The following is a 21611-nucleotide window of genomic DNA, read 5'->3' on the forward strand; positions in this document are numbered from 1 at the left end:
TATCTACTCCAGTTCCTTAATTTCGTTGCTTGGGGAAACTGAAACCCTAACTGCGAAGAGACTGGCTTCATGTCTTCATAGCAAGTGGGTTGTGGAGCCGTCACAGGAATCCCTCCCATTTACTTCAACCGTCATTCTTTAGACTAACACCAAACTTGGGAGGAAGGTCTCAAAAGGTCTGGAATTTTTTGAATTGATATCTAAGATATGTTATGAGTATATCTAGGCTAACATTTACAATAATGGCTTTATGGGCTTTTTATCCTCGGAGTATAAAGTATTTTAATTTTTAGGAGACCAAGATGTCAGATCAAAACAAAGCTGCCATTGCAGCAGAAAAGGAAGCTCTGAACTTGAAGTTGCCTCCTATTGTGCGCCCCCCTGAAAACATAGGTGTTGACACACCAGCGCAAAGTAAACTGCTGAATTACAGAAGATCAAAGGAACAGCAGAAGACAATTAATCAGTTAGTGTAAGTAGCATATTGGTAAATAAGTCTTCTTTGGAATTCAAGTGAAATAATTTATGTTCATAGTCTCATAAAAAAGCATTAACTATGTAGGTTGTTAATGGGCAAATGTTCAGTTAGAGAAACAATTTGAAAAGTAATCACAATAGTAAATGTTATACATCACTAAATATCTGTATCTATATATCTTTTATGTCACTATATATAGTGATTATATCTATTTACCTAATATATATGTTATATATATGTCACTGTGTGTAGTTAGTCTAGTGCTTATGTTAATCACTGCTTATTCTAAGCATTGTTTTTATCACTTCACCTGTACTTCTCACAATTACCTTATAAAATGTATAAATGTATAATATAAATGTAGTCTACTCAATGTTTTAGTTCACTTAGAGAATAAAGAACGAGGTGCCTTAGGAGTTACACATTGTTCTTACTCCAAAACCTGTCATCATCTTACATTGTTAGGTTGAACTACTTGCAGTTCTAGGAGTATATTATATTTTGCACAGTTTAGTGAAGAAATAAATTTTATAATTACTCCCTGCAGTTTCCTTCACTGGAAAGTGTTTGTCTGACTGAATATTTATACTAGTTCTTCAAGGCTTAGTTTCTGGAGTATCTCCTCTGGAAAGTAGTCTGCTAATCCCTTTTGTACAGCGTATAGCTGTACGTAAAGCATACGTATTTCTCTTACATCAGTTTATTTAGCAGATATTAACTACTAACTGTTACACAAACATTGTGCTTGTTACTAGGGAGACCATAGAGAATACAACAAAAGCAAGTCTTTAAGACACTTACATTCTAGTGGGAGGAGACAGACAGCAAACATTTAAAAGCAAATAAACATTAAAAAAAAAGTATGTTAACCTTTTAAGTGGCGTTGAGTACTATGAAGCTATAAGATTGGGAGAGAGGGAAGGTGTTCCTAGGAACATCACAGGGAAGTCCTGTGGAGATGATATTTAAGTAGAAATCTAAAGAATAGGAAGTTTTTCATTTAAATAAGCATGAGAGCAACACTCTAGCAAAGGGGATAGCAAGCATTGAAAGCCCTGGAATATGAATGCTTTCCCATGTCCTGGGAACTGACAAAGGCCAGGGTCACTAGAGTATCTGGGGCCTGGGGAAGAGAGATATCAGGTACAGGTGGAGAGAAAGGTGGGCACAGATTGTGAAAGGTTTTGTAAAGTGTGATAATGAGTTCAGATTCCACTTTAAATACAGTGGAAGCCATTGAAATGTTTTAAACTGGGACAGGACATGAGATTCACTCTGGCTATTAAGAATAGACTGAGGTGGGGAAGGGGAGAAAGCACGAGTGGTAGGAGACAGGAGACCAGGGAGGATGCTTTCGTAGCAGCAGAGATGAGAGCTTACGGTGGTTTGGATAAGGCTGGACACAGGGCAGGAAGAGAGAAGTAGATTTGCAGGGTATATGTTTGGATCTAGAATCAGTAGGACTTGCTGTTTGATTGACTTTGGTTACAAGGTGGATGGTAGTGTTTGTATCTGTAAAGAATCAGAGGTCCAGGAGATCAGTGAGGTTTTTTTTTGAAGTTGAGGTGCTTTTATGACATCTAAGGGGAAATATGGTTAAGTAAGCCGTGGGATATATAAGAGTAAAGGTCTAGGCTAAAGATACAAATTGGGAACCAACAGAATGTAGACAGTTGCTAAAGCTATGGGGAGTAGTTCAAATCACCTAGAGAGAGTAAACATTGAGAGGAGAAGAAGGCCCAGAGCTAAGCTTCTAGGATGGAGCTAGAATGTATTATGCTAAGCAAAATAAGCCAATTAAGAGAAAGGCATACCATATATTTCACTCATATATGGAATTTAAGAACATATGAGAAAGGAGAAAAAAGGAGGAGAGAAGGAAATAAATCTCAAGAAACTCTTAAGGACAGAGAACAAACTGAGGGTTGATGGAGGAAGGTGTTGGGGGAGATGGGCTAGACGGGTGATGGGCACTAAGGAGGGCACTTGTTGGGATGAGCGCTGGGTGTTGTATGTAAGTGATGAATCACTGAACTTTATTCCTGAAACTAATACTGCACTGTATGTTAACTAAGTAAAAATTAAAGAAAAAAATTTATAAAAGGCATTATAATGTATTTAAATCTTCGGTACAGAAGGGTCAATCAGCAAATAGATTGAGGACGTATGATTTCCTCAACTACACAATGTATTATTGTTTCTTAGTTGCCATTCTCTTCGACTTACTTTCACATGCTTAAGGGCAGAGATCTCTCTTGGATGTAAATTAAAAATAAATTAATTAATTTTTTAAAAAAGGCAGAGATCTAACAAAAAAGCATTGTCTGGCATGTTATTGTTGATAATTGAATGAGTGAAAAAATGAATTAAAAATATACATGTAGTTTTATTTGAGAGAGAGAGCACGAGTGGGGAGAGGGGCAGAGGGAGAGAGAGAGAGAGAGAGAGAGAGAGAGAGAATCTTAAGCAGGCTGCACACTCAGTGCAAAGCCTGATATGCAGGCTCCATCCCACCACCCTGGGATCATGACCTGAGCTGAAATCAAGAATCAGACACTCAACTGCTCCACCCAGGCACCCTGAATAAATGAATTTTTAAAAAAGGAACTTAACTCTTATGCTTTGTATAGACATTTAAGTAGTGCCTCTCTCATTTGGGTGCTTAATAAAAAAAAAATCATGTCTCAAAATTACCTTAAGCATAGTGCTGTATTAATACCTAGATTAGACTTGCCATTGTTTATTTAGGGAAAATGCATTTGCAATTAAAGTTTTTTATACCAGAAACACTTTTTTTTTTCTGGAAGACTGTGGATTTTGTTTCTCCATTTCTTCCTACCTCTACCTATTAGGCAAAGGAATGTAGATTTCCCTGTGTGGAAGATGGGGTGAAGTCTGTTGATAGAGTTCCAGGACTGAGATAGGACGTAAGTTACCCTGGGCAGAACTGGGCGCCTCCTGTGAACATGCCCGGGAACACTTGGCTGAGACAAAATCATTTTGTAGCTTTCCAGAGTCCCAGGAATAAGTTACTTCTTCCTTGGTCACTATCTTCATCTTAATTCAGACCAACCTTTCTCTCCTTCACTGCACTGTACTCCTTCACTGTGGTCTTGAACACAGTCCTTTGAAATGATCCAATTTTTGTTTATTTATTTGTTTTTAATTGTCCACATACAAAGCAAAAACAGGCAGGGAAAGAAAAGGCTCACTTTTATATTCTTCCCAACTCTTTGTATTTATAGCCAATAGGAGAAAACACACCCCAGGAAACTGTTGATATCTTAAAGATAACTTTTCTGAGGCACCTGGATGGCTCAGTTGGTTAAGTGTCCGACTTTAGCTCAGGTCATGATCTCATGGTTTGTGGGTTCGAGTACCACATCGGGCTCTGTGCTGAACATTTGCTCAGAACCTGGAGCCTGCTTCAGATTCTGTGCCTCCTCTCTCTGCCCCTCCTCCACTTGAGCTCTGTCTCACTCGGTCTCTCAAAAATAAATAAATGTAAAAAAAATTTTTTTAAAACGATGGCTTTTCTTATATAAGGAGGTCAAGCATATTTTTGCTGAGATAATTAAGGTGCAAGTCAGCGAGTGCCAGCTAGCATACCAAAGTATAAGGCAAATTACTTGAAAGGATGGATCATATAGAGCTAGGCTATTTAGGGAAATAATGATGGATGAAAGGAAGTCTGGCTGGCACCTTGATGATTAATAAAGAAAAGAGGGGGACGCCTGGGTGGCTTAGTCGGTTGAGCCTCCGACTTTCACTTAGGTCATGATCTCGCGGTTCATGGGTTCAAGCCCCGCGTCGGGCTCTGTGCTGACTGCCAGCTCAGAGTCTGGAGCCTGTTTCAGTCTGTGACTCCCTCTCTCTCTGACCCTCCCCTGCTCACGCTGTCTCTCTCTCTCTCCTAGAAATGAATAAAACTTAAAAAAAAAAAAAAAAAGAAAAGAGGAAGGATTCCACTACACTTTCCAGCCACATTTTCTACTTCATGTGAAAAAACCTTTGGAAATTTAGTCAGGCTCAGTAAGATTCAACATGGAAATGAAGCTACTCAAAAAAGCCAATTCAGGGGCTCTTGGCTGGTTAAGTCAGTAGAGCATGGGAACTCTTGATCTTGGGGTCAAGAGTTCAAGCTCCATGTTGGGCTTAGAGCCTACTTAAAAAAAATAAAAAAGCAAGTTCAGCCTTATGCTGCTTTAATAAATGTAGAATTCTAGTATGTGTGATAGGAAGTTTTCACTCTGCGCTGATCAAACAACATCTGTAAGAGGGATGATGATAAACTGTAATAGCCATAGAAGAGAGAGGAATTTTGAAACTATCCCATTTAAAGGAGGCTCATTTGCTTAATGGAGTATAGATTGGCATCATACAGGCCTGAGTTCATACCCCATCTCTGCAGCTTATTAGTCATTCCTGAATTTGGCAAGTTAAGTAACTACTTATTATCATCTTCCTATCTATAAGATGGAGATAAGAATAGTGCTTTTCTCTTAGGATTTTATGAGAGTTAAAGGAGATCCATGCACTTACAGATCTTAAGCTAATTCCTAGAACATAATAAGCTCACTGTAAGTGGTAACTTCTATTGACAGGAATAGTTGAAAGAACTGGATGGGTATCATTAAGTTTTGAAGGCAAACAGAAAAAGAATATGATTTTTTGTGTATAGCTATGGAGAATAAAAGTTACAAGGATACAACTCAATTTAAAAATAAACTAGCTGACAATAAATTGGGCTACCTCAGAAAGTGATGGAAGCCATCCCCCTCACTCATCTCAGGGCACAACTTGATGTTTTGGAGAGTATTCATGTATCAAATAAGATACTGAATTACATATACAAGACTTTTTCCAAATCCCTGATTCTGATCACTCCACATTTATTGACTTTGATGGATGCTGTCTAACTGTTGTGCATAGAGCAATGAACACAACAGACATTGCCCTTGTCTCTCTGGAGCTTCCCAGTCTATGTTTTATGCTTCTGGGAGCCATTTTTTCCTTCAAATTCATTCTGGTTCTCCACCTGCCTCTCTGACCACATCTTCTTTGCCTCTTTCCATTCTGATTTTTTTCTCATTCCTGTATGCTTGGAATCCTCCAATCTTCTTTCTCAGGTCTCTTTTCTCTTCCTTGTGTACTCTCTACTTTGTCCATCTTCTCCAGTGGATTTAACCTTTACACACTGGTAGATTTGTCTTCCTAAAAATGTTTCCATGCTCAAAAACTCTCAGCAACTCCCATTGTCTATTGAATAGAAAAACCCTGCTATATGAAGCCCTTATTTGGATATTCCAGTCTATTTCTCCAAACTTATCTTTATCTGATCCTATAACCTCTGAGCATATTGGACAAGTCCCCACTACTCCTTGTTTCTTCCTTGGATCCTTCCCTTGCCTTCCTGTGTCTCAGGAGAGTCTTGTGTTTTCAGATCCATCTACCAGGAAAACTACATCTCTACCTGAAATCCTCTCTTTTATTTAAAGCTCATTGCAAATGCCAACTTGTTCATGTAGCCTTTACAGCAGATACCTCCAGGTAGAAGTGAACTTAACTCCTCTTCTGAACCATCAGGGGCCCATGCCTTTCATGTGGTACCTGTTTTTTTCTCCTCACCCTTTCAGTTTGTAAGTTCCTTGAGATTTGTTGCTGTTATATATTTTAAAAAATGTTTATCTATTTAGAGAGAGAGAGAGAGAATGAGAACTTGAGCAGGGGAGGGGCAGTGAGGGAGGGAGAGAGAATATCCCAAGCAGCTTCCATGCTGTCGGCCCAGAGCCAGACATGGGGCTTGAACTCAATTCACAAACAGGGAAATCATGACCTGGCCTGAAACCAAGAGTCAGATGCTCAGCCAGCATCAGATGCTCAACCAGCATCTGACCACCAGCTCACCAGTCAGGTGCCCCTGTTGCTATTATATTTTAATAAAACCTAATAGTGTGTCTTGCATAATATAAGCATTCAATAAATATTTGGTGATGGATTAGATGATGATATAACTTTATTTAAAGAGGAAATTATAATTTATGGATGATAAATTCCTACATTCCACTTGTTTATTGAGTACCTACTATGTGCTAAATACTCTTCTGGGCATTTAGAGACAAGGCAATGAGTAAAACCGTCTACAACATGTAATATGTCAAATGGTGGTTAAGTTATATGAAGCAAGGTAAGTGAGGATAAAAGGACTGGATAGTGAAGGAAGTGCTACCTAGTATAAGGGGTAAGATAAGGCTTCTCTGACAGGGTGGCATTTGAGCAGGCACAATACACATGAAGGCCCACTAGGCATCAAGATTAACTTAAAATTTGTCCATAGGTTTTCATTGAAAAAAATGTTATTTTTACCTTTAGTTTCATTCTCTTACAGTATACATGAATAATTTGAAAACTAAGGTCTCATTGATTATGACTATTGGGATTTGTTTCTTATAGAAAATTTGGGGGCACCTGGGTGGCTGAGTAGATTGAGTATCTGACTCACGATTTTGGCTCAGGTCATGATACCAGGGTTGTGGGATTTAGCCCCTTGCTAGGTGTGGAGTCTGCTTGAGATTGTCTCTCTCCCTCTCCCTCTGCCCCTCCTGCATTCTCTCTTTCTAAAGAGAGAGAGAGAGAGAGAGAGAAAATTCAATAAGATTAAAGAACTCTTGAATATCTCTTTTTCTTTTTTATTATAATTTATTGTCAAGTTACCTAACATACAGTGTATAGTGTGTTCTTGGTTTTGGGGGTAGATTCCTGTGATTCATCCCCTCATACAACATCCAGTGCTCATCCCAACAAGTGCCTTCCTTCATGCCCATCACCCCCCATCCCCTCTCTCCCACTTCCCATCCACCCTCAGTTTGTTCGCTGTATTTAAGAGTCTCTTGGTTTGCCTCCCTCCCTCTCTGTTTGTAACTATTTTTTTTCCTCTTCACTTCCCCCATGATCTTCAGTTAAGTTTCTCAAGATCCACATATGAGTGAAAACATACGATATCTGTCTTTCTCTGACTGACTTATTTCACTTAGCTTTATACCTTTCAGTTCCATCCATGTTGCTGCAAATGGCATGATTTCATTCTTTCTTATTGCCAAGTAGTATTCCATTGTATATGTAAACCACATCTTCTTTATCCATTCATCGGTTGATGAATATTTAGGCTCTTTCCATAATTTGGCCATTGTTGAAAGCACTATGAACATTGGGGTACATGTGCCCTATGAATCAGCACTCCTGTATTTTTTGGATAAATTCTTAGTAGTGCAATTGCTGGGTCATAGGGTAGTTCTATTTTTAATTTTTTGAGGAATCTCCACACTGTTTTCCAGAGGGGCTGTACCAGTTTGCATTCTCACCAACAGTACAAAAGAGTTCCCATTTTTCCACATTCTTGCCAGCATCTGTTGTTTCCTGAGTTGTTCATTTTAGCCACTCTGACTGGTGTGAAGTGGTATCTCAGTGTGGTTTTGATTTGTATTTCCCTGATGATGAGTGACGTTGAGCATTGTTTCATGTGTCTGTTGGCCATCTGGATGTCCTCTTTGGAGAAGTGTCTGTTCATGTCTTCTGCTCATTTCTTCACTGGATTTTTTGTTTTTCAGGTGTTGAGTTTGGTAAGTTCTTTATAGATTTTGGATACTAACCCTTTATCTGATATGTCATTTGCAAATATCTTTTCCCATTCTGTTGGTTGCCTTTTAGTTTTGTTGATTGTTTCCTTTGCCGTGCAGAAGCTTTTTATCTCAATGAGGTCCCAATAGTTCATTTTTACCTTTAATTCCCTTGCCTTTGGAAATGTGTCGAGCAAGAAATTGCTGCCGCTGAGGTCAAAGAGGTTGTTGTCCATCTTCTCCTCTAGGTTTTAATGGTATCCTGTCTCACATTTGGATCTTTCATCCTTTTTGAGTTTATTTTTGTGTATGGTGTAAGAAAGTCGTCTAGTTTCATTCTTCTGCATGTTGCTGTCCAGGTCTCCCAGCACCATTTGCTAAAGAGGCTGTCTTTTTTTCCATTGAATACTCTTTCCTGCTTTGTCAAAGATTAGTTGGCCATACATTTGTGGGTCCAATTCTGTGTTCTCTATTCTATTCCATTGGTTTATGTGTCTGTTTTTGTGCCAATACCATACTATCTTGATGATTACAGCTTTATAGTGGAGGCTAAAGTCTGGGATTGTGATGCCTCCCACTTTGGTTTTCTTTTTCAATATTACTTGGCTATTCAAGGTCTTTTGTGGTTCCATACAAATTTTAGGATTGTTTGTTCTAGCTTTGAGGAGAATATGAGTGCAATTTTGATTGGGATTGCATTGACTGTGTAGATTGCTTTGGGTAGTATTGATGTTTTAACCATTTTTATTCTTCCAATCCATGATCATGGAATGTTTTTCCATTTCTTTGTGTATTCTTCGATTTCCTTCATAAGTTTTCTATAGTTTTCATCATATAGATCTATTATATCTTTGGTTAGGTTTATTCCTAGGTATAAATTTATGATTCTTGGTGCAGTTGGAAATGGGATTAAATTCTTGATTTCTCTTTCTGTTGCTTCATTATTGGTGCATAGAAATGTAACCAGTTTCTGGACATTGATTTTTGTACCCTGTGACTTTGCTGAATTCATGGATTAGCCTTTTGGTAGAGTCTTTTGGGTTTTCCACGTAGAGTATCATGTCATAGTCAGACTTTTTTTTAACTATAAATTTCAGAATTGATGGAACCAAAAGAAATTTAGACAGAACACTGGATAAAAGAATACCTCCAACAACAGAACCAGATTATCCTCCAACTGTAAGTTTATGTTTTCTCTTTAAAAAGTTTATCCTTATACAATTTTAGTTTTTAATTATTTTAAGCCAATCTCAACATAACTAGTATTTTAAAGAGAATAGAATCACTTAGAATCTTTTCTTCTTGATTTGATTATGTCTTATTTGTTTGCTTCTGACAGATGACCAGTGATATTAAGAAGAAAGGAGTGAGTTCAATTTTTTTATTTCTTGTTTTGAAAATGTTCAAAGAAATTATTACAAAGTAGCTCCTTCTAAGATCACCTGCTAATAAGACCCATTTTAGAAGAGAAAACAAATTTAGAAACTGAGATTTTTAATTTTCTGTACCAAAAGGAACAATTATGTCATGGATGACAGTATAGGTTTTAAGAATTATGTTTTTGTTGCCATTTGTTATTTGAGGATTAGTTGTAAATGTTTTAGTTCTTATTTCAAAAACTGGAAAAAACTAGTTATAAAAGTAATGCATTTCCCTTTTCATTGTTCTAATATTGATATAATGATGATTACTTATTGAGAATCTAGAGGGTGCTAGACACATGGTAGGTGCTAGATTTAAAAAATAGCACTGACTGCATGGGTGACAATGTGGGTCTGTGGTATAACTGGTGGAAGATGGGAACTTGTAAAATGTATTTAACAGAAAAGGATATGGAAACTTATGGAGGTGGCTACACAAAAGAGAAATTCATGCAGCATGTTCCCAGATGAGAGTACAGGCTTTCCAAGTCTCTTCAAGTTCCTGTTGGGGATGGAGGGCTCAGCATACCTCTCTGTATTGAGGATCTTTGGGAGAACCTAATTTTATCTACTCTCAGTTTCTTCTTCTTTTTTTCTCTTCTCTTATCTCTTTTTTCTTTCTTTTCTCTCCTCTTCTTCCTTTCTTTCCTCTTCTGCCTTTCTTTCTTTCTCTCTTTCTTCCTGTCTTTCCTTCCTTCTGGGTGTAGAGGTTACTTAAACTTTTTAGAAGCAAACCTAGAGCTAAGCAGAGTCTTCAGAATGAAACAAAAAGTATAACCCATAAAAGAAAAAAAAATAAATTATATTTCATCGAAGTTAAAAACTATTGATCAGTGAAAAATCTTGTGTGTGTTTTTTAAATGTTTATCTATTTTGAGAGAAAGAGAGTGAGTGCAGGTGGGGGAATGGAGTGCAGAGAGAGAAGGGGAGAGAGAGAATCCCAAGCAAGCACCACGCTGCCAGTGCTGAGCCCACCTCTGGTCTCTGTCTCAGGAACCATGAGATCATGACCTGAGCTGAAATGAAGAGTTGGACGCTTAACTGACTGAGCCACCCAGGAGCCCCTATTTTTTGTTTTACAATACTGTATTCCTGGGGCTCCTGGGTGGCTCAGTCGTGGCTCAGTCAGTTGAGCATCCCAGTTTGGCTCAGGTCATGATTTCAGGATTCAGAGGTTCAAGCCCCACATTAGGCTCTATGCTGACAGCTCAGAACCTGGAGCCTGCTTTGGATTCTGTGTCTCCCTCTCTCTCTGCCCCTCCCCCACTCATGCTCTGTCCATCTCTCAAAAATAAATAAGCATTAAAAATTTTTAAAAAATACTGTATTCCTACTCAGAGAGTCCCAACAAGCTTGTATGTCAAATTCATAGTATACTTTTAAATATTAAAGATGATCTAATTGATTTCTATTGTATATTTAAGATTCTGATGAATCTGCATTTATATGTATTTTTTTAAACATTTATTCATTTTTGAGAGACAGAGAGAGACAGAGAGTGAGTGTAGGAGGGCCAGAGAGAGAGAAAGAGAGAGGGAGACACAGAATCTGTAGCAGGCTCCAGGCTCTGAGCTGTCAGCACAGAGCCCAAAGTGGGGCTGGAACTCATGAACCAAGATCATGATCCTAGCCGTAGTCTAAACCACCTGAGCCACTCAGGTGCCCCAGCATTTATATGTATTTTAATACAGAAAACCTTAAACTCCAACCCTGGTTTGAGTGAAGAGTTAATGACAAGATTAGTTTTCTCAAGTGTAAAATGCAGATTTAAGGGTGAAACACCCTGATAATCCTTTTAATTTATCAACTTGATTAATATTCTAAAATACTTACTAATATTCGCCCATAATTTACTGCTATTATTTCCCATCATTCTTGGCTATTTTATCAGTTGTGACTTAATACCTTTGTGCTGGGCACATATTTGACAATTTTTGACGGTTTAATGGATTAATGCTAAATATTTCGATGTTTGAGTGGATAACACATGGGTATGCCTTGCTTCCCTAGCCCAGGCTTTAGTCCCAATTTCCAATCCTTATTCATTTAATAAATATGTGCTGAGTACTTGAAAAAATGGTTCCTTTTCAGGTCATACTTTTGAGTAAAGTGTTTTTAATTCTGAAAGCATGTTATTTTTCAGAATGCTTCTATTCTAAAAAAAAATATGTTGTCTTGGAAAGACCGAGCTCAGGAGTTACACTGCTATACTACACCACTTAGAACACTTCACTTTTTCTTATTACATTCTCAGTTCAACTATATTTACATGAAGCAGTGTGTAGAAAGCAGTCCTATAGTGCCTATCCAGCAGGAATGGCTGGATCACATGTTAATGCTGATCCCTGAGTCTTTAAAGGAAGGGAAAGAAAGAGAAGAACTTGTTGAAAGTCTCATAAATGAGGTGTCAAGTGACTTTGAAAAAAGCATGAAGAGGTATCTGGGTAAGTAGCATTTAACACACACCAAGCTTCTTTTACTTTTGTTTCCCACCCCTTCAATCAAAAGTAGGAATATGAATAACAAATAATTTATATGTTTAGCTATATGTATTTCTTAGATACTATTTTTATTTAAAGTTTTTATTTTGAGCTTATAATCTAGTCAAAAAATCTTTGTAATTTAAGGGAACTTTGTATAATTTTTTTCTGTGCTTATTAGCTAAGAGCTTTTTGATTTTTCTCTTTCTCTTTACGGTTGTAGTTACACTGTTTAGAGGATTGTAAAAAAAAAAAATAGTGTGTTTAGAGAGATTTATTAGGGATTTAATACTTGTAATTTTTATTGGCATAGTTTTTAAAAAATGTTTATTTATTTATTTTGTGAGAGTAGGAGAGGGAGAGAGAGAGAGAACTAGCCGGGAGAATCCCAAGCAACTCGTGCTATCAGCACAGAGACGGATGCAATGCTCGGTCTCAGGAACCATGAGAACATGACCCCAGCCCAAATCAAGAGTCAGATGCTCAACTGACTAAGCCACCCAGGCGCTCCTGGAATACAGTTTCTTAAGTGGCCTTTGAGTAGATAGAATGCAAAAAACTGAAAACTTAAAGCTTTACTGAATCTGAACTCTCCCCCAAAGTAACACCGAAATAGTACCAAGAACTTGATTTCTTTCAAATAAAGGATTTTGTTTTCTTATAATCACTTTGATGCTCAATAAGCTATATTCTCTAATATGAAAAGTTAGAAAGTCTGAGTAGGACTTGTGAGGCTTTTCAAGAAATGTTAATACATATATGTATTTTAGTGAGGAGTGTTCTTGTGAAACCTCCAGTTAAATGGCTTGAAGATGAAGGAGGCCCTTTACCTGAATCCCCTGTGTGAGTAAATTATTTTAAAAATAGTATTGCATCTAGGTTTTGAGAACAGGTTGAAAATAAGCTGATTTAACATTTAAGTCTAGAATTGTGAAGCTCAAAGGTATTTTGAATACATCTAAAGAATGGCACTACTGCAGTAGTATCCGTGCCCTGGACTTGTCTATTTGCTGCTTACACAGTTAGGGGAACCTTTAAGGATGTATAGGTCAACTTGGTCGTAAGTAAGCGTTGGTGTATGCCAGACAGATTTCTTCACCTCTTCCCAGTCCTGAGTTTGTTTATCCGCAGCTAGGGTAACAGCCAGAGCACAGTGGAAGTTAGCAGGGCACTCACACCTGGCCCATCAGTCTATCCTTTCTGAAGATAATGCACTTTCTTTTAAATTTATTTTGAGAGAGAGACAGAGCTGCATGTAAGCAGGGGAGGGGAGAGAGAGGGAGAGAGAATTCCAAGCAGGCTCCTCGCTGTCAGCAGAGAGCCTGACTTGAAGCTGGATCCCACGAACTGTGAGATCATGGCTTAAGCTGACTTAAGCTGAAATCAAGAGTTGAACACTTATCCTACTGAGCCACCCAGGCACCCCAATAATATACTTTCAAGATATCGGTGCCTTTTTATTACATACATATCTCCTAAAGCTTCGATCGCTGACCATATTTCCCAGTCTTCTCGCTTTAATATTAATTCCATGTTGTATTATTTCCTAAAAGTTAGAGTGTATTGTTTGAATCCTGCTTGATACAGTGTTTTGCTTTTCCAGAGGACTGGATTATTCTAAGCCTTGGCATTCTAGCTATCTGCAGACAAGAAGTCAAATATTAGCTAATTTGCACATTGTTCATCCAACTATGAAAATATTACTGGACCTTGGTTATACAACATTTACCAATACAGTTTTGCTAGATTTAACAGGAATTAGGTAAAAATCTCATTTTTATTAACTAACATTTAAGATTTGAATATCTCCTGCTTGAGTCTTTATATTTTGACTATAGACATTTTAAGTTGATGAATCTTGAGAACTTTTCTTTAAAACATTTTTTGTCTTTTTTAAACAGTTGTGTATTAGGGCCAATATTTATCATTTGCTTTAAATCATTTTTATATTTCTCATAAATAGAGCTAAAGGGCCAATTGATTGTGAATCACTGAAAACTGATCTGTCAATACAAATTAGAAAGGCAGAAGAGAAGATAATGAACACATGGTATCCAAAGGTCATAAATCTTTTCACAAAGAAGGAGGCCCTAGAAGGCATCAAACCAGAAAAATGGGATGCATTTTATAACTGTGTTTCCACACTTATGTCAAATCAGGTAAATATATTTTATATATGTTAAATGATAGTATTATTAGTTTATTAGCTTTAAATTTTTCTTTCAATTCTAGTTAGTTAACATACAATGTAATATTAGTTTCGGTTGTACCATATAGTGATTCAACATTTCCATACAACACCCAGTGCTCATCACAAGTGCCTTCCTTAATCCCCATCACCTATTTCACCCATCTCCAACCCACGTCTCCTCTGGTAACCATCAGTTCTCTATAGTTAAGAGACTGTTTTTTGATTTGCCTTTCTGTCCCTCTCTTCCCCCCCCCCCATTTTGCTCATTTGTTTAAATTCCACATATGAGTGAAATCATATGGTATCTGTCTTTCTCTGACTTATTTCACTTAGCATAATACTTTTGCTCCATCTACATCATTGCAAATGGCATGCTTCATTCTCTTTTTTATGGCTGAATAGTATTCCATTGCATGTCTATATACCATATCTTCTTTATCCATTCCTCTATCTGGATATTTGGGCTGCTTCCATAATTTGGCTATTGTACATAATGGTGCTATAAACTTTGGGGTTCATGTAACACTTTGAATTAGTAATTTTGTATTCTTTGGGTAAATACCTAGTAGTGCAATTGCTGGATTGTTGAGTAGTTCTATTTTTAACTTTTTGAGGAAACTCCATACTGTTTTCCAGAGTGGCACACCAGTTTGCATTGCCATCAACAGTGCAAGAAGGTTCCCCTTTCTCCATATCCTCCCCAACACCTGTTGTTTCTTGTGTTTTTGATTTTAGCCATTCTGACAGGTGGGAGATGTCATCCCATCATGGTTTTGATTTGTGTTTTCCTGATGATGAGTGATGTTGAGCATCTTTTCATATGTTTGTTAGTCATCTGTATGTCTTCTTTGGAAAAATGTCTATTTATGTCTTCTGACCATTTCTTAATTGAATTATTCATTTTTGGGGTGTTGAATTTAAAACTGATGTTTTAGTTTATTATTTTATTTTATTTTTTTTAAAGTTTATTTCATTTTTGAGAGAGAGTGTGTGCACACAAGCAGGGAAGGGGCAGAGAGAGAGAGGGAAACAGAAAATTGAAGCAGGCTCCACGCTCTTAGCTGTCAGTGCAGACCCTGACATGGGACTCCAAATCACAAAATGTGAGATCATGACCTGAGGGGAAGTCAGACACTTAACCACTTGAGCCACCCAGGTGCCCCTTAGTTTATCATTTTAAATAAAATTCTATTTAGGCATAGTGCTAGGTAATTATTTTGAAATAAGTTAAGAAAAACATTTTTATCATAAGTTTATTTAAATAAATTTAGCATAAAAATGCTTTATTTCTGAAGCAAAATCTGAAGCAATCTAAAATGAAAGGAAATTCTAGAAGTATGTGTCAGTATGATGAGTGATAACTGGGCTCATGCTTAAGGCTATCAACTAATTATCTATAGCTTTATTGGAGAATATAAACAAAAAGGACTATCCCAGTAAACATTTTTATGAACATATGAAATTTCAAGTTGATTGATTCTCATGTTTTTCTTAGTAAAATCTTGTTTTGAAATGGAATTGATCATCTTTTTTTTAAGTTTTATTTATTTATTTTGAGAAAGAGAGAGAGTGTGTGTGTGTGTGTCTGTGTGAGTGGGGGTGAGGCAGAGAGAGAATCCCAAGCATGTTCCATGTTGTTAGCACAGAGCCTGATTGGGGGCTTGATCTCATGACTGCAAGATTATGATTTTAGCCATTATCAAGAGTCAGACACTTAACTGACGGAGCCACCCAGGTGCCCTTTGAATTGATCATCTTTAAAGAGAATATTAATTTTATGCAGTTGTATTTATGGGCTCCTCAAATTTTTACCATTATAGAAATACACGTCTATAAAAATAGTTCTGAATAAAAACTTTTCCTTTTGTAAAATATCTCCAAAGAGTCCATGAATTTTGCAATGTATACTTTTTAAAAGAAATGTTTATTTTGAGAGAGAGAGAGAGACAGCAGACCAGCAAGGGAGGGGCAGAGAGAGAAGATAGAGAGAGATTGCCAAGCAGGCTCCATGCTCAGAGCAGAGCCTGATTTAGGGCTCCATCCCAGAACTGTGAGATCATGATCATGAACTGAGCCGAAATTGGGAGTCAGACGCTTAACCAACTGAGCCACCCATATGCCCTGCAACATATCCTTACAAGGATACATTTAATATCTAGTATATAACCCTGTAATTAATATTCTTGATGTACTTTCTACTTTTATCCTCTTAAGAGAACTATAATTATTTGATAAGTAGAGATGAGGAGCATTTGGAAGATCATTGTATTTGTCCCCTTGGCTAAATTGCAAATAATTGGTTCTACATAAGAATGCATTATTCATAGTTTGGTAACTTATTGTGCACATTAAAAAAAAATTTTAGTGTTTATTTTTAAGAAAGAAAGAGAGACAGAGTGTGTGCAGGGGACAGGTAGAGAGAGAGGGAGACACAGAATCTGAAGCAGGCTCCAGGCTCTGAGCTGTCAGCACAGAGGCTGACACTGGGCTGGAACTCAAGAGCTATGAGATCATGACCTACTCCAAAGTCTGATGCTTAACTAATTGAGCCACTCAGGTTCCCCTTATTGTGCACATTTCTAAGTTCCAGTGGCTTCACCCTCACCTGGTGATTTGCTGGAAATCCAGCCCTCAAGGTGGGGAAGAAGTCCTAATTGTAACATTTGCCAATTTTGGTGGAAATATTCCCACAATGTAATTTTCAAGTATCCAAGGGTTTAGTAACTGGCTCATGAAATTCTTGAATACTTAACAATTGACTTTAGGAGGTAGCTTTAGCATACTAACTGTCCCTCACCTCACGTGCATGTCACCCCATGACACACTCATTCTCAGGTGTCAGGCCTCTCCTCCCCTTCCCTTAGTCTTCACCTTATTTAGCTTTCTGGAATGTTTTCCGTACCATGGGAAAGAATTACTAAACAATGTGGAAGATTCTGAGTTGCCATTTTAGGATTGTTGATAGTCTATTAAAAAAATCAAAGTTTGCATATATCATTCTACTTATTATTTTAGACTACACTAAGAGCATATTGTGCTAAATGAAGATAATTTTGAGGACTAAATGAATTGGTAGAATGAATTAATTATTGGTAATAGCTCACTGATTTTGAACTAAAGGTTAAAAGATTAGTTGAATTTGTACTTTCTAAAATAATGGAAATTTATGATATCACACAGCTAAAGGATTTCTTAAAGAGAACTGTAGAAGGATTTGTGAAGCTCTTTGACCAAGAAGATCCACGTGGGCTGCCAATATTTAAGATGGAGCTGACATTTGATGAGGATAAAATGGAATTTTATCCTACCTTTCAAGATTTGGAAGACCTTGTTTTGGGTTTGGTAGAGCGAATAACTGAAGCTCTGCAGGTATTCTGTCTGTCTTCCTTATCCACTGGCTTTCTTTATATGGTCTCTTTCAATATTTTATTTTATTTTTATTTTTATTACTTTTTAAATATTTATTTATTTGGCAGAGAGTGCAAGTAGGGGATGGATGGGGGCGGGCAGAGGATTCAAAGCAGGCTCTGCACTGACAGGCTGACAGCAGTGAGCCTGATGTGGGGCTTGAACCATGAGATCATGACCTGAACCAAAGTTGGACATTTAACCTAGAGATACCCAAATGCCCCCTCTTTCAAAATTTTAACCTGAGTTGAAACTATAAAGTGGACATGTACATAAAATGTTATAACTCTGTTTTATTTTCATCCTCCAAGTTGTTTTAAGTTAGAAAGTGCTTTCTCTTTGATAAAATTTCCTGGCTGGAAATGATGCTTTTCCTTCTTAGAACTTTTATTGTACTTATGAATTGGGATTTTTGTGCACATTTGATCTTTCCTATGTAGTTGTGAGCTTCTTAAGGACTAGATCCACATCATGTTTGTTCCCTGTACATTCTAATATAATCACTTAGATATAGTTATTCAATAAATACTTGTAGAATGATAGAAAACTAATTCAAATTTTTATATTAGATTTCAAATATACAATTTTAAATCATTATTTTTCATCAAGTTATCTTTTTTTTGGACCATTGAAATACGAAAAGAGTGTTTAAAAATATAGTACAAAATCTATGTATAGCCCAATTGCACAGATATTGGTTTCATAAATTGTCATTTTAATTTTTGTTAGAATGTCCAAACAGTTCCCTCTTGGCTCTTGGGAGCTTCACCAGCTGTGAATCTTGACACAGAACTTCCTGAACATGTGTTACAATGGGCTCTTACTACACTGAAGGCGGCAGTACATCATAACTTAGAAGGGGCAAGAAAACATTATGAGACATACGGTATATATGACATATATTATATCTTTTTATCATAAAGAATACTCTTTTTATTTTTACTAGAAACTGGTCAGATATTTGGTTGTCTGGGGCTGTCATGAAAGAGCAGAAAGAGTCAAAAGTGAGCATCTGCATGGCTTTTGGCAGAATCAAAGATCAAACCCGACCCAAGAAACTTGAATTCTGTTGTCCAGTCTAACGAGTGAATGTTAACTGGAACAGAGTGATAAAGCAAAAAGATAGAGAGAAGAGATGTTGGAATAAGGAGAAAGCTAAATCAAGGGTTAAATCAAGATATTGAAGAATAGTTTTGAAGAGACTGCAGCTCAGTTTTACAGTCTCCTCAAGTATGTATGGGGTCAGGATTGTTACTTGACATTCTATTCATCAAAACTTTCTGTTAACTGGGTTATTGGTACCTCTAAGTTATTGTAAGATCATTTGCATACACTATTATCTTTATTTTAAAATGTTGTGTTTAACTGGGTTGCTTCTTAGATCTATTTTATTTTATTCTATTTATTCCTATTATTATTTCTCTAGTAATAATATTTAAGTGAATAGTCTACCCCTTTCCCTGATCATATCAACAAAGCACTTTATCTTTTTGAATGGGTCTTATTGTTGAGATTTAAATTAGGTTATTAATTTTTAGTTGAAAAATATAATTGGCTTCTTGATGGGACTGCGGTTGAGCTGATAGAGACTTTCCAAGCAGAAGATCATACTTTTGATGAATACACAGAAGTAAGTGGTAATTCTGTTTTTCATCAGTGCCTTTCAATTTCTTTTTTTTTTTTTTAATTTTTATTTATTTCTAGGAGAGAGAGAGAGACAGAGTGAGCAGAGGAGGGTCAGAGAGAGAGGGAGACACAGACTCTGAAATAGGCTCCAGGCTCTGAGCTGGCAGTCAGCACAGAGCCCGACGCGGGGCTCGAACCCACGTCATCATGAACCTCGAGATCATGACCTAAATGAAAGTCAGACGCTTAACCGACTAAGCCACCCAGGCGCCCCTCAATTTCTTTTTAAAAATTAGGGTGGGTTTTTTTTTTCTGGAAAGTAAATGCTTCAATTGAAGTTAGTAGAATTTCTCATTCAGAATATCATTATAGTAAACTCATAGGTTTACTTCATAGTTTTATTTTATTTTATTTTATTTTATTTTATTTTGAGAGAGTACAAGTAGGGGAAAGGAGCAGAGGGAGAGAGAGAGACTCGTAAGCAGGCTCCATGCTCAGTGCTGAGCCTCACATGGGGCTTAATCCCATGACCATGGGATCATGACCTGAGCTGAATTCAGGAGTCGGACACTTAACCAACTGAGCCACCCAGGCGTTCTTCACCTCATAATTTCTCTAATCATTTGTTTATTCATTCATTGCTTCAACAAAAATTTCTTTATCACATTCAGAGACCCAACAAGGTTTAGGTGACGTTAAGATAAATGATACATGCACATTGTCCTCAGGAGCTTATATTTGGCCTAGAAGTCAGACATAGGAGTAATAACTCTGATCTACAGATATAGGTGCTAGAATGGAAGTGTGAACAAGGTGTCTGGAAGCACAGAAGAGGGAATGGTTGCTTCTGCTTTGGAAGATTGGTGAGAGTTTCTTGAAGAAGTGAAAAGCGAGCTAGGCTTTGAAGAAGATGTTTATAGGTACAGAGGAACTGTAGTATGACCAAAATAGCTGAAGAATAGGTAACAAAGGAATGTAATACATGGCAGATTTAGAATATGAAGTTGAAAATGTAAGTGGGAGCCATGGGGAAAAATTTTAGGGTATCTTTCTCAACAGACTGTACTTTGTTTTGAAGGTTTTTAGCTGTGCAAGTAACATACTTGGATCTGAGTTTTAAATGCTTCCTTATATTTTAAGTTTATAGAAAGATTTCTCAGTCTCACCTCAGAAATAATGCTCTTGCCTCAGTGGGTTCATTTCCCTATGGTGCGTTTGGATTGTGAAGATCTGAAGACAGGCCTAACAAACAAAGCAAAAGCCTTTGCAAACATATTATTAAATGACATAGCTTCAAAACATAGAAAAGAAAATGAAAGGTAAGTAGAATTCATTGCTAAACTTGGAATTATAGGGTTAAAAGAAATATTTTGCTAATGATAACTCTTGTTTAAAAGATCATAGGTGCCTGGGTGGCTCATTTGGAAGAGTATGTGACTCTTGATCTCAGGGTTATGAGTTTGAGACCCCCACTGGATGTAGAGATTACTAGAAATAAATAAGTAAATAAATAAACTTAAAAAAATTAAAAACAAACTTTTAAATGTTTATTTTTGAGACAGAGCCAGACAGAACATAAGTGGGGGAGGGGCAGAGAGAGAGGGAGACAGAATCCAAAGCAGGCTGTAGGCTCTGTGCTATCAGCACAGAGCCTGACACGGAGCTTGAATCCATGAACTGGGAGACCATGACCTGAGCTGAAGTCAGATGCTTAACTTCATCTGAGCCACCCAGGTGCCCCAACCAAAACAAAAAAAATTTTTTAAAGATTAAAATATAAGTACTTACAACTTTTTCTTCATAGCTGCCTCCTAAGGAACTTCCTTTGTATTTCCATTGGTCTCGTTTTTGTTTGTTTGATATGATTTGAGAATTGTTTTGAGGAAACTTAGGATTTGTTGTTTGGTTTTGTTTTGTTTTTTTTTTTGAAGAAACTGAAATAAATGAGTGTTTGGATACAGGCTTCATGAAAATGGAAAGACTATAGAGTTTCAATGATATTGGGGAGATCTTGGATTGTTCCTGACCCCAATATTTACTTGTTGTCTGAGCTAACTTATTTTTATCATCTGTAAAATAGAGACAGCAATACCTACTTTGCAGAGTGGCTATAAAATTAAATTCATAAACTAGTAGCCTGCTACTTGAATATGTCATGCAGACATTTTTTACTTGTCTCATGCTGGTTTTCATTTTTTGAAGCATATTTTAATGTTTGTTTATTTTTGAGAGAGAGAGACAGAGTGTGAACAGGGGAGGGCCAGAGAGAGAGGGAGATACAAAATCTGAAGCAGGCTCCAGGCTCTGAGCTGCCAGCACAGAGCCCTATGCACGGCTTGAACTCACAAACCACAAGATCAGGACCTGAGCTGAAGTTGGATGCCTAACTGA

At 37.1% G+C, this 21611-nt stretch overlaps 1 protein-coding gene across 1 annotated transcript in view; it reads left to right on the forward strand.

Annotated features, from left to right (window-relative positions):
* Positions 1–302: 302 nt before the first annotated feature.
* The window catches only part of DNAH12 (dynein axonemal heavy chain 12), a 206622-nt gene continuing 185313 nt past the window's right edge, over positions 303–21611 (forward strand). The window contains exons 1-11 of the mRNA XM_077776718.1: positions 303–472; positions 9192–9273; positions 9434–9460; positions 11770–11959; positions 12766–12838; positions 13599–13757; positions 13959–14154; positions 17367–17555; positions 18324–18480; positions 19133–19224; positions 20361–20539. Coding sequence (XP_077632844.1) covers positions 303–472; positions 9192–9273; positions 9434–9460; positions 11770–11959; positions 12766–12838; positions 13599–13757; positions 13959–14154; positions 17367–17555; positions 18324–18480; positions 19133–19224; positions 20361–20539 — 1514 coding nt within the window. The remainder of the gene's footprint in view (positions 473–9191; positions 9274–9433; positions 9461–11769; positions 11960–12765; positions 12839–13598; positions 13758–13958; positions 14155–17366; positions 17556–18323; positions 18481–19132; positions 19225–20360; positions 20540–21611) is intronic.

Source organism: Crocuta crocuta, unplaced genomic scaffold, assembly GCF_008692635.1.
Source record: "Crocuta crocuta isolate KB4526 unplaced genomic scaffold, BGI_CrCroc_1.0 scaffold87, whole genome shotgun sequence".
Lineage (NCBI taxonomy): Eukaryota > Metazoa > Chordata > Mammalia > Carnivora > Hyaenidae > Crocuta > Crocuta crocuta.